The sequence below is a fragment of the Sturnus vulgaris genome, unplaced genomic scaffold (assembly GCF_052056855.1).
Source record: "Sturnus vulgaris isolate bStuVul1 unplaced genomic scaffold, bStuVul1.hap1 Scaffold_194, whole genome shotgun sequence".
NCBI classification, from domain to species: domain Eukaryota; kingdom Metazoa; phylum Chordata; class Aves; order Passeriformes; family Sturnidae; genus Sturnus; species Sturnus vulgaris.
This window is the reverse complement of record NW_028276164.1, coordinates 6,278,733-6,302,630: the sequence shown is the minus strand read 5'-3', so window position 1 is coordinate 6,302,630 and position 23,898 is coordinate 6,278,733. Positions and strand designations below refer to the sequence as shown.

The 23,898-nt window shown below is 55.1% G+C and overlaps 1 protein-coding gene across 1 annotated transcript in view; it reads left to right on the top strand.

Moving 5' to 3' along the window:
• LOC148218217 (uncharacterized) overlaps nucleotides 1–23,898 on the top strand; it is a 404,528-nt gene that overhangs the window by 139,701 nt on the left and 240,929 nt on the right. Inside the window, 1 exon segment of the mRNA XM_088157926.1 lies at nucleotides 7,393–7,698. Coding sequence (XP_088014052.1) covers nucleotides 7,393–7,698 — 306 coding nt within the window.

Genomic DNA, 23,898 nt, shown 5'->3' with positions numbered 1-23,898 from the left:
CTGGCACGAGGTCCTGGTGGCACGAGGGGCTCTCGGTGACACGAGGAGCTGGTGGCACTCCAGGAGCTCCTGGTGGCACAAGGAGCTGGGGGCACTTGAAGGGCTCTTGGTGACACAGGGCTCTCAGTGTCACTCGCAGGCCTCTCGGTGACACGAGGAATCCCCCCGTTCCTCCTGGTGGCACTCGAGGAGCTCTTGGTGACACTCGCGGGGCTCTCAGTGACACGAGGAGCCCCCAGATTCCTCTGGGTGACACAAAGAGCTCCCCAAACTGGTCTGGGTGACACGAGGAGACGGTGGCACGAGAGGAGCCCTATGCACGAGGATCCGGCGCAAGGGGACCCCCAAAATTCCTTGAGCGAACCCCCCCGAAATCCTCACGCGGGACCCCCCACTCAGCGCGAGCCCAACCCTCCCTCCCCCGCTCGTCACCCCGGGGGTCTTCGGGTGATCCCGTCCCAGGTCCTCCCCTTTCCCACTTTTCCCCCAGGACTGGGAAGGTCGAAGGGACTGAAGGGGGGGTCCCGGCGGCCCCCGGGGCGGGGTCAGTGCTCAGCAGCGGGGCCGCGCCGCTCGCACCCGTTGGCCGAGATCGGGGGGGGGGGGGGGGGGGGGCGGGGGGCGACAGGGAACACCCCTGGGTCCCCAAATCACACCCGGGTCTGCTGCTTTAGTTCTGTGCTCCCAGCGCTGATTTTTCTCCTAATTCAGTCTTTTAGTGTATTATTATGCTAAAGTTTAATAAACCTATGAGACTTTTAAAAACCCCAAAAACAACAGCGTCGTTTGTCATAAGACCTTTATTATATTTTGTTAAGGTTTCAGAAACCATTAATATTTTAAAAAGTGAGCGTCGTTTCTGCACTGCCGGGGTAGGAGATGAAGCTGGAAGGAGGGATGGGTAGAGGAAAGCTGGTTTAAAGGGTCTTCATTTATTCTCATTACACTGCTCTGAGTTTTTGGAGTTTTCTGCCAGAAATCTCTCCCCTCTCCCACTCATCCACTGGGGTTTGGGGCAGTTTTCCCTTTTTGGGGGAAAACAAAGCCATACACTGATGCTTCTAATTAGGGGTAGCGGCACTGAGGCTCCAGGGCTTCCCGCTGAGCCGGAGCCAGCGAACACGCAGGGCTGGGAAAGGCGTGCCGGGAGCTGCGGAGAACTTTGTTTGTGTTTCCAGGCCAATGGCGGCTCGGGCCCGGGCCCGTTCCAGGGCTGTTCCTCATCTCCGCCTTTGCCCTCCCACAGCCCGGGGGGCCCTGAGAGCGCGGGCCGAGGCTGGGCCGTGTGCAGAGCCCGGCCCTCGCTGCCATTGGCTGATTGTGGCAATGTCACTCCTGGTTCTCGCGCGCTGATTGGGCAGAGCAGCAAAGGCGCCATTGTGGCAGCGTCTGTGCGGGCCCGGCAGCGGCGGCAGCGGCCGGAGCCCGGGGAGGCGGCGGCGGAGCTCGGAGGCGGCCCCAGCGCAGGTGGGAGCCGCGCTCGGTTGTGCGGGGGCTCGGGGCTCGCTGCGGGCCTCGGGGGCGGCAGGGGGCTCTGGCGGGTTGGTTGTGCCGGTGCCGGCCCGTGTTGGCGCTGGGCTGAGGGCGCTGCGGGAGCGGCTGCCCGCGGTCTCCTTCCCGCTGGGGCCTCGGCAGGAGCCGGTGCCGGAGCAGCGCTGGCTCGTCCCGGTTGCTGTGGGTGGCACAGAGGTGTCTGCCCTGTGCCCGGGACTGTGCGGGAAAATTCCCGTGGCCAGAGGTTTGTGTGCCCGCAGGAGACAGAGGAGTCCTGTAAAAGTGACTTTATTGGTGAACAAAGAGAGAGGCCATGCGGCATTTGCCATGCGGTCTCTAAAACGCCGCCTCCTTTTTATCCTCATTTTCCCTGCTGCATCTCCCTCTCCCTTTACCCACTGGCTGAGATACTTGGAAGGTTCAGAATTCCCGATCCGCCTACTGCATGTCCCTCTTAATATTCACCCCTACTACGGTATTAATCTTACTGCTTTCAATCCTTCCTTTTCTCATATTCTCAAGAATTGCCTTTACAAACTTTTAATTTCCATTGACTCAATCTCTTTTCCCGCATCCTCTTTGGCGCAAGGTGTCGTGCATGGTAAAAGCTGAGAGTTGCTGCAGCACGTCAGAGGAGGAGCAGCATTCGTTTAAGCCATGGTCTGCCAGGGAACCACGAAAATTTGTCCCATTCCCATCCTTTCTCCGGAATACGAGATATTTTCATATTTCCTTTGCTATCTGTTTAACCACTTTTCGGTTATCATCTGTTTGCAAACAGGCGTTTCCGTCACTTAATTTTCCACAAACTCCTCCTTCTTCTGTAAGTAGATAATCTGATTCCATCCCATGGTGAAATGTCTCGTTCCTCATTTCAGCGGCTTGGTCAGCAGGAAGGTCAGGAGCTGGAGCTGTCTCCTTGGTTATTATTTCAAGGATACTTTTAAACCTAATTATGCCACTCAAATTACGGATGGATTTTCTGTGTCCTGATATGAATTCGTTAGGGATCCCAGGGGCTGGTCCATGGTGTTGTAGGATTTGTTCTGGTGGCCGTTCATCTTTTTCCCTTTTTTGGGTGCTCCCTCCTGCCACGGCTGCATCAATTGAACACTTTTATCTTATGAAATGATAAAATGTTTGGATTCTCAACTGATTTCTCTGGACTAGCAAAAACACCTCATTGCTTTGGGGAGAGGGATGATCCCCCCCCCCCCACTTTTTTTTTCATGAAATTTGCTCAATATTCTCCGTTTGCTGTTTCCCTTTGCAGCTTAACCAATTTCTGTTGCAGTCAGATATCCTCACTATGGGCTCTGCCTTTAGTTGTGCAAATTCCATCTGTGCAAGCAGGCAGAGCTGGGGGTGAGGGGCAGATGGACTCAGGGAAATTCCTCCCCCTGGCAAGAAGGCCCTTGGGCATTGTCCACACTTCTCCAGAGCAATGTTAATTTGCATTTCTAAAACTCCTCTCCTGGCTGCCTGGAACTAGGATTTTCTTCCAGAGCAGACTTTAGGTGATTCACACGTCCACCCTCACAATCTGCTTTATTTTTCTTTTTAATTTTTTTAACGATTTTTTATTAACAGTTGATGCGTTAAAGCCTCACCATTTGTACTCTTCTAGGTTTGCAAAATGCAACTTAAAAGTGATCTTCTAAAGATTCATTCTGAAATTCTGCCATCATTAAGAGCCACCACAAATATATAGAAAAATATTCCAATGCAATCAAGTCTTTTCTGCCTCTTCTCCTAGGAGTAAAAATTGCTTGTCACACCCCTGGCCCAAACCTAACTGACAATCTAAAAGTAGGATTAATGTGAAAAAATTTTCTAATGGTGTAATCTTGTCACTGAAACTGCAGGGACAATAAAAAACTCTCCAGCAATATCTTTAGTGTTAGAGAGTTAAGGCATTACTTGATCCTGGTCAGGATGTGCAACAGAAAAAATTTCATCCACACATAGCCCGGGTGTGCAGAGAAATTCATTCCATGAGATGTGAATTTTCCTAGATTTTTCCTGAAATTTTACAGTCTGAACCCATTGAAATCCATTGGTTTAATGTTCATTGCTTTAAAGTTGTGTAGTTCTTAGTGTTTGGTTTCCTATTGGACCTGGATTTCTCCTTCTGTGATGTTAATGAGGTCCCAGTCCTGGATTTCCTTCTCAGTCTTTTCCAGACCAGGTGTCTCCATCTATGCTGGGGCAGTGTCTGGGGTGGGTGTTCCTTGATGTTTGCTGATGTTTCCTTGATGTTTTGTTGAATGTTGTTCTCTTTGTGGGAATCTTTTGGGCTATTCCCAGTCTGTTGAGATGTTCAACTCATCTCTGTTGAGTGGTGCAACATCTCTTAAAAAAAACCTTTTAAAATTTCTTTCCCGGAACAAGGGCAAACCGAGCCTGACTATTAAAATGGAATATTAAATAAATTTAAATTTGGTATACTTTCCAGCAATGGAATCGCAGGCAGCCCAGTGTGTGAGTGTAATTGAGAGGCAGAGTCCTGGGTGGATGCTGTGAACAGCAAAGTGCCAAGGCAGGCTCTGTGCCAGCCCAGCTTCCTGTGGCAGAGATTTCACAAGAGACAGGATTCTGGCCACGGACTGCTTGAAATATACATCCCTTATCTCCAGCCCGCACTAGGTGGAGAATTCCCAGGGTAAGGAATTGCAAAGATCAATTCCAAGGGAGATAATTGAATATCTGCCCTGGCTCTGGCCAAAGGTTATAATGGCCGGATGCTTGGCCTTCAGCCAAGGGCACACACTGACTCAGAAAACACTTCCTAAATGCAGCAACATGTTGCATATTCATAGACCTTCATGCATTATTCAGAATCATTCCCCTCCAACCTGTAAATCATTATTTTTGCCTTCCCTGGGGTTTTAGTGTCCCATAATCCAGGAATGTGAAGAATTTCCTGATTATCATTTTTACCATTCTCTGAGTTAGTTACATGAACAAAAGCTTTTTACATCAAAATGTTATAGTCCAAAAAAATATATTTATCACTACTATTTCTAAGTTCTTTTAATCGCAGTACTAAAAGAAACTGTGTTCATGCAGCAATGTTTTCCAACATATAACACTCATTTTAATACTTGCTAAACGCAAATAATATAATATGTACTTATAACACACGTAGGATTCAGATTTCTTTCCTGAGTCTTGAAGAGCCATAGGTGGGGCACCAATCATTTTGTTATTTTTCATTTTCTCAGATTTTATTCCTTTTCTTATGTCCATACCACAACATTGAAGTGATTGGGGTTTAAAAAGTGATACAATGTTATGGGTAGAACAGAGAATCCTCAGTCCAGGTCCTGCAAATTCCTATTAATGCTCAGAATTCTTGTACCTCCTTTTCAGTCCAGGATTACTTCTGACATTCCCCAGACCCTCTCTAGGTCAAGACACCACCAAACTTCAGTCAAAATATGTCCCAAATTTTCTCTGGCATTTGCTCTTTTTTTTTCAAATACTCAAATATTATTTCTAGAGGCTTCTTTTCTTCCTGATTGGAGCAAGTAATCCACATCCTGCATTAACCCAATCCCTGGGGGTGGGGTAAATTCTTGTGATATTTTCTGCAAGGCTTGCCCCAATAAGGCTGGTGCTTCCGTGCATCCCTGCAGAAGGACCGTCCATGTCTTTTCCATTTTCCCTGGAAAAACACAGCCCCTTTGGCCCTGGGGTTCATCCCTCAGGGGCTGTAGAAACTCTGCCATGGCCTTTGCCTTCCCCTTGGCCTTTTCCTCCTCCCTTCTTGCATTCCCCTGCTGTGCCTTTGTGACCAAGTGCTCCAGGGGCTTCTTCTGCCCCTCCTGCAGCCCCCTCAGTGCCTGGGGGTGCTCATCCTCTGACAGCTGCTGAGCTTTCTGCTAAATCATTCCTTTCTGCAGTGACCCAAGGAAAATGCTTAAAAGCTGATCTCGATGTTTGCCCGTCCAATGCCCATTTCCCAGCTGTTCCTTTGTCCTGCTGCTCCTTGTGCTGTGGCTGCCGTGGCCAGCCCGTATCCCAGAGCCGGTGCCTGTCCTGCCGCAGTGTCCAAACGCGGCCCCCCCGGCGGGCAGGGCCGGCAGCTCCACGGGGCCGGGCAGCGGCCGGGGCGTCCCGCAGCCTCCTGGGGGCCGGGGGCCACTGCCGGGCCTGCAATTGCCGGGGGGTGCTGGGCTCAGGCAGCGCCCGGCGCTGAGCCCCGGCTGCCCCACAGCCCCGGCCCGGCCCCGCAGCTCCCCACAGGCCCCCAGCCCGTGCTCCCGGTGCCGCCCCTCTGCGCCCGCTCCTGCCGCTGCCCAGCACAGAGAAACCCCCTGCAATCCTGACCTCCTTGTGTGCCTGTCCTGGCAACCGGGGATACAAAGGATCTGCAGCAGCTGGCAACTTCTGAGGATAAGAGCCTGCTGGAAAACATCCCCATCCTCAGTATTTTTCTCTTCCTCCTCTTTTCCATCATTCTTTGTCTTCCCACATAGATTATTTCTGCTGCTTCTTGCCTGAACCATATTCCCTGCACTTCTCAGAAAACCAACAGCATCCATCCCCTGTTGTCTAAATCCCTTCTGGACTTCCCTTATTGCCCCCCTGGGTGTCCATGTCCGTGATTACCTCTGGGAGAATGTGCAAACTCCCTCCACATGCTGCCAAGGGACCCTTCAGAGATATTTTGGGATCATCATCCCTTTGGCCCGGATCCCTTCCTGGCTTTCCCTTTCTACCCTGCATGGGTGCCCTGCCATGTTTAGTCCCCGAAGATCCCACTGTAGTCCCTGCTGAGATTTTCAGTGCTCTCTGGCTGCCGACTCTTCCCAGCCCCCCTGATCTGTGACTCGTCTGTCTCCTGGCCCCAGCGCCCCCCGGCAGGGGAATTTGGGGAGGTGGGAGGGGGGGAGCGCCAAGGCCGGGCCCCCCCGCGCTGTGGTGGCGGCAGCGGCTGCAGTGGGGAGCGAGTGCGGGCGGGAGCGGCCGAGAGCCCAGCGCTGCCCCAGCCCGAGCTGCCCCAGCTCCATCGCTGCCCCTGCGCTGGGATGCTGTGGGTTTGGGGGGAAGAGGGAGCCGGCAGTGGGTGCTGGGCCTGGGGGCAGCAGCAGAAGGGAAGGAGAAGCAGGGTTGAAGAAGAAAATGGTCAAACACTGCACATGGGAGGATAAGTTGGTATTGTGCGGGAGAAGGTGGAAAAGTAAGCGGAAGAGGAATGTGAGGAAAAGCAGAGACACAGGAGGAGCAGAAATGGGAAGCAGCACAAGATTCCAAACCTACAGCGTCCCTCCAGTCCCAGCGCATTGGCCCCCCCCTCCACATTCAGCAGGTGACTGGAGAGGGGGATCCACCATTTTCAGAGGGGTGAACCTTGTTGTTTCTGAGCTTTATTGGGCTAAGACGTGGTGTTTGTTTTTTTGCAGGGCCTGAATCTTTATATTTTGCAGGGGGTTTTGGCTGAATCTTGCATTTTTGGGAGTTTTTGATCTGTGTCTTGATATTTGGGGGATTTTTGGGATGCATCTTGGTGTTTGGGAGGTCCTTACAAACACAGGATGCCCAGTGTCTTCCTCAGCTGCACATCGGTTGGAAGAACAAGGCAGCTTGCTCTTGTTTTTCTCTTGTCTCAAGGCAGTCCCCTCTTGTTTTTTCCCCAAACCAGGATTCTTCATTCCCATGGGGTGGGCAGATGGCGGAGGAGGAAAATTTCCTGGGATCCCTCAGGAGGAGGGGCTGCAAACCCAGCCCAGGGAGCTGCGAGGAGGAAAGACCCTCCCTGAGCCGGGAAGGCGGCCGGAGATCCAGGCAGAGCTCAGAGCTGGTGGAGAAGCCTCCTGGAGGGGAGAAGCCCCACAAGTGCTTGGAATGTGGGAAGGATTTCAGGTGGAGCTCCCATCTGATCCAGCACCAGATGATCCACACTGGGGAAAAGCCCTATGAGTGTGGGAAATGTGGGAAGAGCTTCAGAGGCATCTCTGGTCTAATGCAGCACCAGGTGATCCACACAGGGGAACGGCCCTACACCTGCTTGGAATGTGGGAAGAGCTTTGGACACATCTCCAACCTGAGAAAACACCAGCGCATCCACACCGGGGAGAGGCTCTACAAGTGTCCCAAGTGTGGGAAGAGGTTTCAGAGAAGCTCCAGTCTCCTCCTGCATGAGCGGATTCACACAGATGAGAGGCCCTTCCGCTGCCCCAGCTGCGGGAAGAGATTCAGGCACAACTCCACCCTCATCAGGCTCCGGCGCATCCACACTGGGGAGAGGCCCTACGAGTGTCCTGAGTGTGGGAAGAGCTTCTCCAGGAGCTCTCACTTGACCAAACACCAACGGAGTCACCACTAAGGGAAGCCCTGTGAGTGCCCTGAGTGTGGGAAGAGCTTCGTGCTCTGCTCCAGCTCCATCCCCCATGGGAGGATCGGTGTTGGATGATCCCCAGTGACCCCCGTTGGGCAGAGCCCTGGTGATCTTTGGTCCTGGTGATCCGTGTTGGGAAGACACCTGGCTGGGGGACCTCTGCATCATCCTGTCTCCCTGGATGAATGCAGGGACAGGAATGTCCATCAGGATGGAAACCAACATTGGGAATTCCTTGGGGAGAGTGAATTTGTTGACGTTCAACCCCAGAAAATCTTCTGTTTTCAGTCCTATCTTCTGGTGGCTTCAAGGAATACTGAATGGTCTTGGTGGTCTTTTCCATCCTCAGAGATTCCAGGATTTTGATTTTGATTTTTGATTTTTTGATTGTCCGAGGGTGTCTTCCACAGCAAAATGGTGATGAACTGGGGCAAAGACCAAGATTTTGGAGACAGTGGGGTGGAAACCCCTCCAAAAATATTCTTCCCTCACTCCTTCCCTGCTGGATTCTCAGCCACCATGGACACAGAAGTCCTTTAATTTTGGGCTGGATTTGCTTTTCATTTCTCTTCATCCCTTTAAAACATCAAACCTTGGGATAAAAATAAAGACACTGAACTGAGACATGGGGGGACAAAGACATGGTAGTACACAGACATAGAGAGTGACATGGGGACACATGGACATGGAGGGGGATGTGGCCATTCGTGGGGACATGGGGGGACACAGGCATGGATGGAGATGTGGGGGACAGTGACAGGGATGGAAACATGGTGGGGACACAGCCATGGGTGAGGACATGGTGGGACATGGCCAGTGCCATGGGGGGACACGGCCACGGCCGGTGCCATGGGGGGAACTTGCAGGGGCTGTGGGGGATGCTGGCTTGGAGGGAGTTGAGGGTTCCTGGCAGGGACTTGGGGCTCGCTGAGGCCTTTGGGGACCCCAGGCCGAGCGGCTCCGGCTGCGCTGGGAGACCCTGGCGGAGGTTCTGGGGCAGCTGCTCAAGGACCCCCTGCCCTGGAGCCCCAGCCGGGCATTGGGCTCCTGGAAGGGAATGAACGTCCTTGTCCCCAGCAGGACAGATTTCTTATTTCTTGCAGGTGCAAATGGTTCTCTTACCAGAATAGCTTGTTGTGTTAATTGTTTTCATGCTTAAGATTGTTTTCACCTGGGAACAAGCAAGTTACTTAGCTGCACATAGAAGAAGTGACAGGCTAGCTATTAATTTAGCAGAGAGCAAGGCCTGATTTTATGAGACCTTTTATAATTTGTCTACCTGACTGCAACATCTCACCCTTTTTCATTAGTTCAAAGAAGGCTCATATGTTCTGATGATAAAATAGCTCTCTCTTGTGAGGGTGTTATCTCATTAAGGTTATCACTGGTTATCTGTTAGATATGGGATAAGATACACAAAAGACAGATTGCAATCAACAAAACTTAGCAAATTCTATCATGTCATTGACACAAGGTTTCACAGCATGAAGAAAAAAAAGCATAATGTCCAGTGTGTCCTAGGGAAATGGAAATAAATGACCATTGTTTTAAAGTCCAAATAGTCCATTAGCTGGAAATGTTGATCTTTGACATCACTGAATGTGCTCTTGGATCCTGGAACAGGGAATAACTGAAGAAGGTTAGTAGGAACACTATACCATGATGATGACACAAGGCTTTTTTTTGCGATTTGCCTGTAAATTTCCAGACACAGCCATGTCTTGGCAGTCCTGCTTCTGGTTTTGTTCTGGCCACGGAGGCTGCATGGTGATTAGGTTCTTTTTCTTCTCACTGGGCTTCATTTTCTTGGAGGCAACTGATGTTTCGCTGAATGAACAGGTGACTACTTTGAACTTGTTGATGATAAAAACATATGCATACCTTTTCCTTAAGTTAATGAATTAATTAGGCTTTTTCATTGTACATTCAATTGAAGAGCCTTACATAAAAATATTTTACTTTTTTTGGAATAAATATTGAAAAAAATTTTTATAAATATGTAAATATTTAGGAGCTAATTCCCCCTTCCTTGTTTTAAAAACAGCATGCATTACTCTTGCCATGAACATGAAGGGAAGTTCAAAACCATACATGTAGTAAAACCAAAAACTTACAGTAATTGGGAATAATTCTGATACAACAATCCAAAACATTTCCGATAAGAGATATAATTAAAAACACTTGTGAAATTAGATTATTACCAAACATTAAAACATTGTACCATCATCCCAGTGTCTGCAACAGCTGATAAACCTCAAATCAGTGAAGAACTGGATAAGCGTCTATTGGGGGTTGTTTTTTCCTTTCCTCTCTGCCTGTGGAATTTTTTTCCCATTGACATGCTAAGAAGCACTGATGGTTGGGTCCCAGCACCAGGGAGAGCCTCCCTGTTTTTTTGGGAGTTTCTCTCGGAGGGCGGGGGGAGGGAAAGGGGGAACACGGTGAGATTGGAAGCAGGTAAAGGAGGGTGGGGGGCAGTTGCTGGCTCTCGCTCGCTTTTGGCTCTCGGAGCAGAAAGGTCATTGCTACCCCCCCACCATCCCAACGCCGGGAGCTGCCTCTCTGTTTTGGACCCCGCAGCCCTGCTTGGACGCCCTCCTGCTTCAGCTTGCTGTTTTCCCAGCATCCTGCCTCTCCTCCATCCCTTCCCATCTGGGACACAGCTGCCATCACCCCCAGCCCCTGCAGGTGCCGGGATCGTCACATCTGCCCCGTCCACCGGGAATCTGCCAGCGCTCACTGCCAGCGGTGACGGTGACTGCAGCACAGGGGAAAAGTGCCTGAGGCCCAGAAGGACTGGAACTGGGTTCCTGTTCTGCTTCTTGTTAATTCCAGAGTTGTTCTGTTTGCCTTCTTAGATATACTAGTAAAGAACTGTCATTCCTGTCCCCAAAACTTTGCCGGAGAGCCCCTTAATTTCAAAATTATACTGATTCAGAGGGAGGGATTTGTTTTCTCCATTTCAAGGGAAGGCCCTGTTTTGTATGGGTTTTGATTTTTTCTTGGTGGTTGTTTTGTTTGCCTGTTTTGTTGGGTCACAGTTTTGGTTTTGTTATTTGGTTGGGGTTTTTTCCAGTTACCAGTAGGAATCAGCTTGTGATTTGGATTGTAAAGTTTTGAAGACAGGTGTTGCACATAAAGGTTGTTTTTGTTTTTAAAGTCATCTCACACACAGCTCTGCAAGGCCCTGTGACTTTGAGGACTGTGAGCTCTAACAAATTGTGCATGAATAGGAAACTTGTAGTTCCGATCTGCATTACACACAGCAAAATGTAAAGTGTTTGGAATGGAATCAATTCTAATCTTTTTTTTTTTTTTTTTTTTTTTTTTTTTTTTGCTGCCATGCCATGAAATTGTATCAGATTCATCAATTATCACGGTTCTTCCAGGATGGAGTGTGCAAGGATAATCCCTTAGCTCCTGTGGGGAGCTGGTGTGCACCAGGCCAGACACAGCACTGTCACCCATAGCCAGCCTCTGTCTGCACAGAGAGCAGGGAGCTGCAGCTCTGAGGAACTCAGGGCTTGGTGAGCAAACACACCAAATCCCTCATTTAGATCAGTTCCTTTACTGGACTATTTGTTGCTATGTATTTAGTATATATTTATTTATAGTATATGCTGCTGGTATATTTTTATATCCCCACCCAAAGCTGAAAAAAAGAACCCTGGCAGTTTGCTTTAGCTGTGAAGAGACTCATTTCAACAGGTTCCAGCTTTGCTCCTTGTTTGAATTCAAAGCAAGCAAAAACCTCTTCTGTTGGTCACATCAAACCAGCATAAGTCTGTGAAAGACAGAAGAGGGTAAAAATTAGTTCATTTTCTAGTACTTACAGTCTTCTAATTCAGCCATGGGATAATTATGCCATAATTCACTATATCAAATAACTGGTAAAAGCAATAGAAAAGAATTTTTTTTAAAGCTAGGTTTAAAAAAAGTGGATTAATTTCATAAACAAAACCATGTAGTAAAAATACAGTAATTTAAATTTCTCAAAGCCCTTTGATAATGGAGCCCTGCACCCCAGTCATGTGCAGTGCAGCCTCAGCTGTCCCTATGAGCCCAGAGCTGCCAAGGATCAGGGCTGGGATGAGCCTTCACCCAAAAGTGAATCCAAGATCAGTCCAGAACAGGGCTCACACACAGAGCAAAGTCTCAAGACCAAAGCCAAACCTCCATCGGGTTGGATTTGTTTAAACACTGAATTGTAGAAAATTTGCTCATCCTGTAACATCATTATTACCATGAAACTTTACATGAGCTGCTAAATAACCACATTCCCATCCTGAAATGCATTCCCAAATATTGTTGTGAACTTGCTCTGCCTCTGCCGCTGCTCCTGGGGCTGCTCTTGGCCACGCAGCCTCAGTGGGAGCCAGCACTGGCTGCAGCCCCAGCGGGCTCCCCAGGACAAGGCCCAGCAATTAAGAGGCCAATTAAAGCACTGGGCAGCAGCAGAACCCTTATCAGAGTTATTTGGACAACAGGGACTTGCCACAGCTCCACAGCAGCATGACCATGAGCCAGGCTACCAATGCAATGAGCAGAGTTTTAATAAAACTGCAGAGAAAAATCAGCAACTTACCGTCCTATCTGATAGAGCTTCCGAATGCCAAAATAGCAGCAGAGCAGGACAAGTGGCACAGTGAACATTGTCACTACTGTGCCGATCATGCAGGACCAGCGCACATCCTGGGAGCAGACAATTCTTGGAAGGCGCGCTGGATCCTGAGCATCTATTCCTGTTTCAGGGATAACATCTGTGGGAGCAATGGGGAGCGTGAGCCCGTGCTGTGCTCCACTGCTGAGCTGGCAGCTCGCTGCATACGGCCAGGACGTTCTCTGTTTGCCCCAGAGCTGGGGCCTGCAGGCACCTTGGCACCCCTTGGCACAGGCTGTGCCACCCAACAAAGCCCAGGAGGCCGGGAGGAGAGCCCGGGGCCAGCGCAGCTGCTTGGGCAGTCGCTGCTTCCAGGGAGCCGCGCCCAACCCATCCCTGAGCAGCCACTGCCAGCCCCGACCCTCCCTGCCCCGTGACAGCTCCCCCAGCCCAAGGGGACAGAGCCAGGCCCTGTCAGGACACACTGGAGCCCTGCTCTCCCCCTCTGCCCTTTCCCCACCATGGTCACCCCTTGCAGCCCCTCCCAGGTTTCGGGCGGTGTCTCCCACGGAGGGATCCCAGCAGGATTGCTCAGCCTGGCTGAGCCTGGCACAGCAATCACCTTCTGTGGCTCTGCCTGGCATCTCCTCCCTTTGTGTAGCAGGGGCTGGCACGGAGCCATTGCTTCCTCCAGGAAGCGCTGCCTTCACCAAGGCCTTTTGGTCCACCTCTGGAGAAAGGAAGAGGCACAGCTGGATCAGATGGAACCATTCCCCATTGGGGAGGGGGCATCTTCAGTAAGTAATATTTGTCCAAGACATGGATAAGGATCTGGAAAAGGCCCAGGCTCTTGGGGTTGCCACTGGGCCCTCCCTCCTCCAAACAGCCACCCCTCCTGATCTAGCCTGAGGCCAGGAAATTTCAGGGATCTCAGGGTGTGCATGGCCTGTGGGACACTTTGTGCTCCCTTGCCTTCCTGCAGAGGCTGGGGAGAAGCTGCAGCCAGGCCAGGCTGGGAAACAGCCCTGCAGGCTGTGACAGCAGCAGTGGGACAGCGAGGCTGCCATGAATCCCTTCCCGCTGTGCCGGGCACGGCGTGTCCAGATGTGCAGAGAAAGCCCCCGGCTGCTGAGTGTCAGGAGAAGGCTGAGGGAAATGCACCCACCACGGCGTCTCTGCAGATCACTCAGCATCTGGTCCAGCAGTTTGGATGCTTCTACGGATTTCTTTTCTCCTACGCCTTGGTTCTTCCATCTAGGAGGACCTGAAGGGAAAGTAGTTCCATTTCTCTTCAGGCTGCAGTGGCAGTGAGTGCAGAGAGTGCTCCAAGGCACTCCCCCAGCTGTGCCTTCCACTCAGGAGCAGGGGCAGAGGGATCACATGCCTGCAGTGGCCCCACACTGGGATGGAAGGAGCCCCTTGTGGGGCAGTCAGGGGAGAAAGGACTCCCTGGAGCTGCCAGCAGCTCTGAACCCAGCCCCGGCCAGGGCCAGGACTTGGCCAGGGCAGCGGGAGCAGCTCAGACTGCCTGGGGCCGGCAAAGGAGCCACACAAGGCACAGCCCCGGGGCACAGCCCTGGGGCCTTCCCTTCCCTCTCTGCTCTTCTCCGTGGCTGCACAGAGCACACGGAAGGAGACACTGGCATTGCACATGGGAAGAGGATTGACAGCTCCTTCCTCCCACTGGCAGCGATCCTGTGGGATCAGTCAGGGCTCCGGAAGGGAGCAGGGCAAGGTTTCCACAATGCCTCCACCCTGAGATTATGGAAAGGGAAACATGACAGGAATGAGCTCTTGCCACAGTGACAGAGATTATTTTGTCAGGAAAGGCACACTGAGAACTTGCCTCCACCATGCTCTAGAACCTTCATCCTGTCATTCGCCAGTTTTTCAAAATAATCCATCTCAGGATCCCAGCCTAGAAGGAAGCACAGATGAGAACCATTTCCATGGTGTTCTGGGATCCCCTTCTGCCTTAGGGAACTGGGCACTGCAAGGGGATCGGGTAAGGCTGTGGGAGCCAGATGTGAATGGACATGGCCAAAGCTGCAGAGGGGCCTGGGGAGCTCTGGGCTGGCTCTGGTCACTCTGCACACTCTTTCCATGCCCTGTTCAACATCCCTGGAGGGGAAACCAGGCCAGCCCAGGGCCCCTGCAGGCTCTCTCCCTCCCACAGAGGAAAACCTCCCTAAAGCCCTATGGAAAACCATCCCCAACGCTCCCTGGGGAGAAGGGAGCGCTGTCCCAGGAAAGGGGAGCCAGGCCCCCAGCTCACCTGCTCCCTGTGCTCTCCACGGAGCTGCCTGGGCAGCCCTGGCAGGCAGGGCCAGTGCCAGGAGGAGCAGGAGGAAGAGGCGCAGAGCAAGGGCCATGGTGCCTTGCCCTGTGCCAGTCCCGCAGCTCTTGCTGCCCCCGCTGTCCTGACACCGCTGTCCCAATGTCAGCACCACTGCCGCCGCCGCCGCTGCTGCCGCAGCAGTTGTGCTCAAGGCCTGACTGCTCGGTGCCTGTGGTGCTGTGCAACCACGGGGCTCTGGCACCTCTGGGACCCCAGAGCCTGCTGTGACCTCATGGCCAGGGTGGAATTTTGTGGGGAGTGGGATCTATGTTCTTTGGGAGGGAGCTCATCCTGCCCAGCAGCTCTGTCCAAGGCCTGTGACACAGTCCCAGCCCAGCTGATCTCACAGCCTGGGGGATGAAGGGATGGAGAGCAGCTCTGCCGGGAAGGGCTTGCGGGTACTGCTAGATGAGAGGCTGGACATGAGCCAGCAATGACACATCCAAAGGAGTGAATGTTGAAGGAGGTGATTTCACCCCTCTGGTCTGATGAGACCCCACCTGGAGTACTGCATCCAGCTCTGGGTCCCAACACAGGAAGGACATGGTCCTGTTGGAGCTAGTCCAGAGGAGGGACAAAATGATCTGAGGGCTGGAGCCTCTCTGCTTTGGAAACAGGCTGGGAAGATGGAGGTGTTCATCCTGGAAGAGAGAAGGCTCCAGGGAGTTCTGATGGCTGCCTTTCAGTACCTTAAGGGGACTTGTAAAAAAGATGGGACAGAATTTTTAGTGGGGTCTGCCTTCTCCGGGCAGGCCTTGGCAGCACCGCAGCCCTTCATGGCCTCCCACTGTCCCGTGCCCTCCACGCCTCCCCCAGGCCTGCCTGGCTGCTGAAGGAGCTCCAGAGGAGCCGCATCAAGAGGCACCTCAGAGCCCTCAGCAATCCAGCCAGCAACACACGGGCAGGACACAGATGGCGCTTCCAGGCTGGGAGAGGGGTGCTGGCCATCTCCAGGGACCGGTCTCTCAGGGATCCCCGCCGCAGCTCCGGCCTCTGCGCGCCCGCTCTGTCAGAAGCCTTAAGGCTTCCACAGAACCACCAAAGGCCAAGGGCCTTTTGGCCACTTTCCCTTCCACTCCGCACGCTTGGCCAACTTGGCGAGCACAAGCACCCTTTTTGCCCTCTTCCCCATTGGCCTGAAGACTCTGGGCACCAGAAGAAAGCTCCTGGACCTCTGTGTATGACAACAGCAATTTACTAATCCTACGGTGGGGTGAAAGAAAGTCCTTGCAGAGCAGAGGTGTTTCCTGCAGGCTCAGGTGGCCCCAGCAGACGCAGCCTCCCGGATCAGTTCTCCATGGTGCTTACACAGGACAACCAGCCCCTGCGACACAGGGAAGGCCGTGACTTCCAGAGGCGGCGGAATCCATCTCGCATCTGCTGGAGTTGGGAGGAGGGAATGCTCTGTACAACTCTGTTGATGTACAGAGTCTGAAGAGCCAGGCATGAGATGGCAGGGCTGGTGTCATCTGTCATGTCCTGAAGGGCTGGAAGAGAGACGAACAGAGCCACAGTCAGAGCCTGCATCTGCAGGGACCTGGGGAGACCCTCCTGCCCCATCCCTCCCACACGGCAGCTCTTGCCATGGCCTGAAGGAAGCAGGAGACAGCAAGGATCAGCTGGAAGGCGCTGGCCACGAATGTCCCTCCCGCAGGCCCCTGGAAGGTCTCTGTGCTCTGCCCACGCCGCCCCTCGTGCGCGCAGGGAGCAGAGCCCTCCCAGCCGGGGCAGGGAACGCAGCTGCCAGCGCCAGCCCCCGCTGACAGCCCGCTGGCCTCACTCACCCCTGCACATGAGCTGCAACTCTCGCTGCTGCTCTCTCAGGAACCGCCCGGCCATCCCTGCCAACACAGAGCCTGTCACGGCCCCGGCCGCACAGCTGCCCCGCAGCGGCGCTGCCAGCCCTGCGGCCACAGCAGCGCCTTCCCCTGCAGGGCTCAGGCCCGGCCCTCGCCGCATCCTGACGCCCAAGGACACGGCTGCGAGAGGGCGGCAGCGGCGCCGAGGGCAGGCGGGGCTCCAGAGCCCCGGCCCGGATGGCGCTGCCGGGGCAGCAGGCGGGGCTGGGGCCGAGCTGCGGCGGGGCGGGGAGGGAGCCGGGCTTGTGGCTCACCAAGAAACCTGACGGCCGCCTCTCGCAGGGGCTCCTGTGGGCTCCGCAGGTACGGCAGCGCCTGGCGCAGCAGCTCGGCCGCTCGGCTCCTGTGCCAGCTGGAGAGAGCGGCAGGGCACGGAGGGAAGGGTTGGCGCGGGCTCTGTCCCTTGGCCCCGGCCTGCCCTGCCCGCACAGCCCTGAGCGGGGCAGAGGGCCCGGCAAGGCGCGGGCTTGATGGAGCTCGGGGCTCCATCAGCTCCGGCCCTGGGGCCAGAGGAGCCTGGAGAAGAGCCCGCGTGGGCAGCCCAGGGAAGGGAGCAGCGTTCTTACCAAGCACTCGCCAAACCTCCACATCTGATCCGCCATCAGCAGGTGCTCAAGATCTCTCCTCTTCAGGAAGCTTAGTGCTGAAAGCAGCGTTTCACAAGAGGCCTGCAGAGCAGCAGAGACCCAGAGATGGCGCCGCAGCCCAGGGCACAGGAGCTGCCTCCCTGTGCCAAGGCCAGGAGGAGGCTGGAGCCCATGAGGTGCCCGGGTGCAGGGAGACAGCTGAGCCACCTGCCAGGAAGACAGCAGCGCCCAGGAGTCCTCACCTCTGCCACACGCATGTTCTCATCGTGGCAGTTGAAGAAGAGTGGCAGCAGGCTCTTGCTCACAAGCATCTTGAGGGGCTTTTTACCCTTGGCCGCTACCAACCTCATCACCTCTTGGAAGAGGCGAATGGAGAGCAGCTGCACATGGCGGTTGTCCTGTTGGAAAGGAAGCAAAAGCCCTCCACATCAGCTGCTCCAGGCCCCTCTGTGCACAGGCCCAAAAATCCATGGGGCCCCACACTTGGGGGCAGCACCCAGTGGCCGTGGCTGGGGGCACAGAGCCTTACGTTGTCCAGCAGTGGCCAGAGCGCGCCAGCCAGCCGCAGGGCGATGGGGCTGGGTATTGCGAGGTGTCTGTGCGAGAGCAGAAAGCTGAGCACCGCGACGGTCATCTCAACGATGTCTTCATCTGCATCCCGCAACAGGTCCACAAGGCTTTCTGTCAGGCTGTACATTCTAATGTTCTGCACGGAAGACAAGGCAGGGCAAGCCCACGCTGCTGCTGCTGCTGCCGTGGAGCCCAGGGGCCGAAGGGCTGTCCTGAAGCACTCGGGCAGCTGAACAGCAACGCAGGAGAGCTGGGAGCAGCTGCCACAGCTCCCAAAGCCCAGCCAAGCCCAAGGGGCTGCTTTCCCCAGCCCCACGCTGCCCGCACAGCTTCAGCCGCTGCTGTCTTCTCACCATCGAGGGGTCCTTGCTGAGCTGCACGAGGCCTCTGAGCACCAGGCGACGCATCTCCCTGGACGTGCTCTGCAGGCGCCTTGCCATGATCTCCAGGAGGCTGTCACCCCATTCTTTGATGTCCAGGAGGTCCAGGACCTGAAAGGCACAAAGCAGTGACCGGGGTGCCCAGCTGGCAGGAGCTCAGAACTGCACAGGGCTGAGCCAAGGCAGCAGCACAGGTCACGGGCACTGTCCCAGGCAGCTGCGGCTGTGAGAGGGCAGAGAGGTGGGAGGCAGCTCAGCTGTGCTGCCCATGGGGCTCACCTCCACAAGGAACGCCATGGCAGGCAGCTGCCAGTCTGAAATGTCTTGGCTGAGGAGCTCCAAGAGGCAGGAGATGAAGCTGCAACACCAGATCATGGAGACACAGCGCATCTCCCTGGTGGGGGGAAAAGGCGTCATTGCCCCTGAGCCGAGAGGGCAAAGCTCTCCCAGGACTGACCCACGGAGCTCTGATCTTTTCCCAAGCACCCCGTGGGCGCTTTGGGAGGCGGCTGTTCCCGGGCACCCTCCTGTGCCAGCCTTTTCCAGTCTGCTCGTCCGTCTCTTTGTGACAAAGCCCTCTCACCCATGCCCATGGGAACTGTGTGGGGCACCCTGGGCACAAGTGCCGGGGGCAGCAGGGAGAAGGGGGTCTCACCTGGCCAGGAGTCCCACTGCATAGTGGTGGGTGTCAGTACAGAGCAGCGTGTCCCAGCCAGCCTTGCCTTCCATGGCTACCACAACACACTCACAGTGCACTCGGCAGAGCAGGACCTTCAGGGTCTGCACTGCAAACCTGTGTGCAGAGCAAAGCCCAGGTCATGCTGGCAGCCCTGGCTCCTGCCTTGGAAGGGATGGGGACACTGGGAGGACTGGGATGGAGCACCTTTGGGGGTTGGTGGCAAGGCCCAGTTGCTCCTGGCACCCCTTCCAGAAGGTATCAACCTCCTCTGGCGTATCCAGTGCGCTGATGTAAACTTGGAAGAGCAGACACAGAAAGAGACGGGGAAAATACTCCAACACTATAGGTGGGCACCAGGTCAGGTTGAAGACCCTCCACAGTGTCACGGTTGCCTGCAAAAAATGAACCACCCAGAGACAACACTCAGTGCCAAGACATCCGTGTGGCAGGGCCCGAGCATGCCAGGGAGAGGCCGGGGGAGACACCGTGGGGTCACCCAGCCTGGTGCCCCTGAACTTTGCCCCTAAGGCAGGTTTCAGCGCAGTGCCTGAGGCAGAGAGATGCAGCTGGGGGGAGGACAGAGAGCTAGCTGCTGGAGAGGTGGCCTAGGGGCAAGCCAAGGTCAGTTGCAGGAACTCACAGCCAGGGCAAAGACTCCTGTGCTGTCCCCATCGGAGGTGTACACACTGTCCACTGGCCAGGCGTTCAGCACATTGAGGAGTATCTGCAGCGCCGGCTCCGCAGTCCCAGTGGAGGACATGATCACTCCCCACATGGCCGTAGCAGCTCTGTGGGGTCAGAGCTCTGTGTCAGGGGGGTCTGGGCCCCCAGGCTGTGGCCTGGGCTGCTGCAGGGGCCCGCGCTGGCCGTCAGCCCTGCCTCTGCCCACCGGCCCTCGCTGGCAGCACCCAGCCAGCCCACGGGGGTGCAGGCATCTTGAGGGGCAGGGAGGGAGCGTGGCAGCACGCTCAGGGGCTGACATGGCAGCACTGGCAAACGGAGGAGCCTGAGGCTCCTGGAACTGTCCCCCTGTCTGGCAGTCACCAGGGACAGGCTCTACAGGGTAACGGGCCGGGGAACCCTAAACCCTCAAGGCAGGTGGGGCTGCCGTACCTGTCACCCGATGGGGCCCAGCGCAAGAGAGTCATCAGCACATCGCAGGGGTATTCCCTGGTCAGCTCCAGAAGGGCCTTGTCCAGCCTGTGCCCAGCAGACTCATTGGCCGTGAGCCACTTGTGGATGTACCTCACCATGGCTGGCACCTGCAGAAGGCCCGGGGAGACTTGGACACCTGCCCGAGCAGCAGGTTCCCCAGCTTCCCCTGAGAAGTGCTGCCCTTCCTACCCTATTGGGCTGGGCCTCAAAGACTGAAGGAACCCAGCAGAGCTGGCTTGAGTTGCCACACAATTCCTGGGGTGATCAAGCCCTGGCCACAGGCTGCTTACTTGCTTTGGATTGGAGACACCCTTCTCCACAAGCAAATCCAGCATGGCAGCCCCGGTCTCAGCAGTGAAGAGGGGAAAGTTTGCCAAGAGCCCAGTGCCCACACCGGTGGTCTCTTCCTGCCAAATGCACATGATGAATTCATAGATCATCTGCAGGAGAAGGGCAGGAAGAGAGGGAGAATCCATGGAGTGCTCCAAGCAGGGTGCTGGGCTGAGCAGTGACAGCAGGCCCAGCCCAGGTGGGGATGGCTGCAGTACCTGCGCTGTTCTGCGGAAGCGGCCACGGGCAGGGTCCTGCTCTTGTGTCGGGTCCATGGCGGCACCTGGCAAAGAGCGAGCGCAGCCAGGGCTGAGGGGCTGTGGGAGAGGCTGGAGAACACAGGCCAGCCCTGCATTCCCAGGCAGGGACAGCCCTGGGATGCTCCAGGGATGGGGTGTGGCTGCCTGGGGTTCAGCCCCAGCTCCTCTTCTGTCCTATCCATGGGCATGTGGGATGGGATGGGATGGGATGGGATGGGATGGGATGGGATGGGATGGGATGGGATGGGATGGGATGGGATGGGATGGGATGGGATGGGATGGGATGGGATGGGATGGGGCTAAGCTGGCTGCAGGCACCAGCCCCTGTGGCCCAGCTCTGCTACTCACCCTCCTGCAGCAGCTGGATCTGCTCCAGCTCTTCAGGCTGCTGTGCTGAGGGAGCTGCAGCCTCCTCCTCCTCCTTCACCCAGGCCAGCTTGGGCACTCTGGGTGGTGTCTGCTCCATGTCACTGTTTGGAGTTGGGACTGCTTGCAGGAGAGATGTCTCGGAAAAGCTCCAGATGAGCAAGTGCTGCAGTTGTGCCTTGTGGGCACCTGCAACAGAGAAGCCTTGGGAAGGCTACAGGACACCGTGTCCTGCAGTCTGTCCTCGAGGCCACCTGCAGAGGAAACGCTTTGAAAAAGCTCCGGGTCAGTAAGGAACAAGCTGGCTGTGTGGGGTCTCCTCACAGCACCGATCTCTCCGTCCTCTCCCGACGAGTGCACCGAGCACTGTGGTGTGGCCGTGTCACCGCCAGCACCTATGTCACGATGTGTCACAAAAGGTCACCCTTGTACGCTCTGTCCCTTTCCTATTGCACAGTGACCACGGTGCACTGTGTCACAAAGAGCCCTAGGACACACCTCCACGTGCCCTGGGGACACCCCCACCCCACCCCCCCTCCCAAAGTGGCCCAGCTTGCAAGGAAGACGTTCCCCCAAGGTTCGAGGACAGCCCAACAGGAATTTTAGGAATGGCTCAAACAACAAGCAGATGCTCCTCTGCTCTGCCTGCTCAGGGCAGCAGAAGGAGCCCCCACGGTTGCCGAAGCAGCTGCAGCAGGAAGGGCATCGGGGCCTTCCACAGCAGCTGCCAGGGCCTCTCTGGGACAAGACCCGGTGCTGGGTGGCCGTCACACACACAGGAGTGTGACACAGACACGGGGCGTATGGCCCAGGGCACGAATGCTGCTCTGAGCCCTGGGAGCAGTGAAATCAGCAGGTGTGGCAGAGTCCCTGCCAAAGGAGACCTGCCGCCCCCAAGGCCTGCCAATGCTGGTGCCTGCTCCTGCCACAGAGACCTGTGTCCCCTGGGGACTTCTCTGCCAGAGGACAGCCCAAAGCCCCCGTGCATTGGTGTGTGTGCTCCTTTCTGCAGGCGGCTGTTGGCAGGAGCACCTGGTGGCAACACTTGGTCTCTGTCAGAAGCTGTTACTCCTTCCTGAAATTATTTTTGCTTGGAAGTGATTATCTGCAGTGTCCACGCATCTCCCCAGCCCATCAGAGCCTCACACACGAGGTGACCACCAAGCCACTCTCCGGCCATCTGACCCGCAGCTGAGCCCTTCCCAGAGTGCCCGCACCCGCAGGGAGCGCAGGGCTGGATTTGGCCGCCAGAGAGTTGGTGACCCTCGTGAGATCCTCGGTGCATTTAGTTCCTACAGGAGTGTGGGCACCGCTGGGAAATGATCTGCATGCCTTGTTAATTGGATGTTCTTCCACCGCTAGCCTGGGGCAGGATCTCTCCCGGTCCTCCTCTCAACTCCCGGGCCCCTCCTCAGCCAATGAGAGAAGGCACCAAAATAATTGAGCCAATCAGAGCGCGCGGCGCTGATGACTCCTCAGGCAGTCCCAGAGCGCCCAGAGCTCCTCACCTGGACTCCACCCGCGCCCCGCCCCCAGCGCCCCCCGACAGGAGAATTTGGGGTGGAGGTTATCGAGTTTTATCTTCTTTTTTCTTTTTCTAGAGTGAGGATTAAATGCTCTAGACACGGAATTTCGTGTTCGGACTCAGATATTTATTAATTCTTATCTATATTACAGTGAGTTCTACAGCACTTACAGCTAACAGGCTAAAAATGGCGACGTACCTGTCTCTACAAGGCCTTTTAAGGGCCAATGAGACCAATTAAAAAAAGACACCATAATAGCCCAAGAACCAATCACCCGTGACTTGCACTGTGGAATTTTGTATCCAATTACAAAAGTACCACCTAGACCCATGAAGAAAGTGAAGAAGAAAGAAACCTCCACCCTAAAATCTCCATCTTGTTTAATATATATTCCTATATTCTAAAATCACAAATTCTAAATTTTCCACTATGTGACACTGCACATTTCTATTCAAACCGCACACCAGTGATTTCAGTTCTATCACACAATTCTGGAAAGCTTCTTCATGGCCTCAGGTCAAAAGCAGTGTTTTCCTGGAGGTCAATGCCTGTCAGCAGAGAAAGCCCAAACCCCTCAGTTTCCAGGGTTCCAGCAGGGGGGAGGTGTCAGACCCTGCCCGGCGCTGGCCATGGGGCGTGTGGCGGGGGCGCGGAGCTCTTGGCTACTGTGGGCTGCTGGGGGGCTGCTGGGGGGACACCCCCGGACCTGTGTCCTGCACACACAGCGCTGTTCCAGGAGATGGTTTAGTCCGAGTGTCACTTCATTCACGGCACCGACCGGCTGAGGTTCGTGGAGAGGAACATCTCCAAGCGGGAGCAGTTCCTGCACTTGGGCAGCGATGTGGGGCTGCACGTGGGGACACCTCCTTTGGGGACAAGGCTGCCAGGCACTGGAACAGCGACCCGCAATGGGTGGAGTACAGACGGGCTGCGGTGGACAGGCACTGCCGGCACGACTACGAGTTGTCCAGCCCGTTCCTCGTGGAGTGCAGAGGTGAGCGTGGGGCAGAGCGTGTCCCCTCGGGCCCTGCCCTGGGAATGACCCTGGAGCCCCTCAAACCTCCCTGGGAATCACCCGAGACACGTCAGCCCTTCTTGTGCCCATCCCCGGTGCCTCCTGCCCCCTCACCCCAAGTGACTCCAGTGGTTCTCCCAGTCCATCCGAGTCTCTCCCAGTGTCCTTACAGTCCCTCCCAGTGTCACCAGAGTCCCTCCGAATTCTTCTCAGTCCCCAGCCATTCCATTCTCATTCCACTCCCAGACCTCCATCCTCTCTCCCAGTGCCCTTCCAAATCTCTCCCTTCTCCCCCAGTGACCCCCCAGTTCCTCCCAGTCCTTTCCAAGTCCTTTGCAGTCCAATCCCAAACCTCCACCCTCTCTCCCATTGCCCCAGTCCAATCCACTCTCTCCC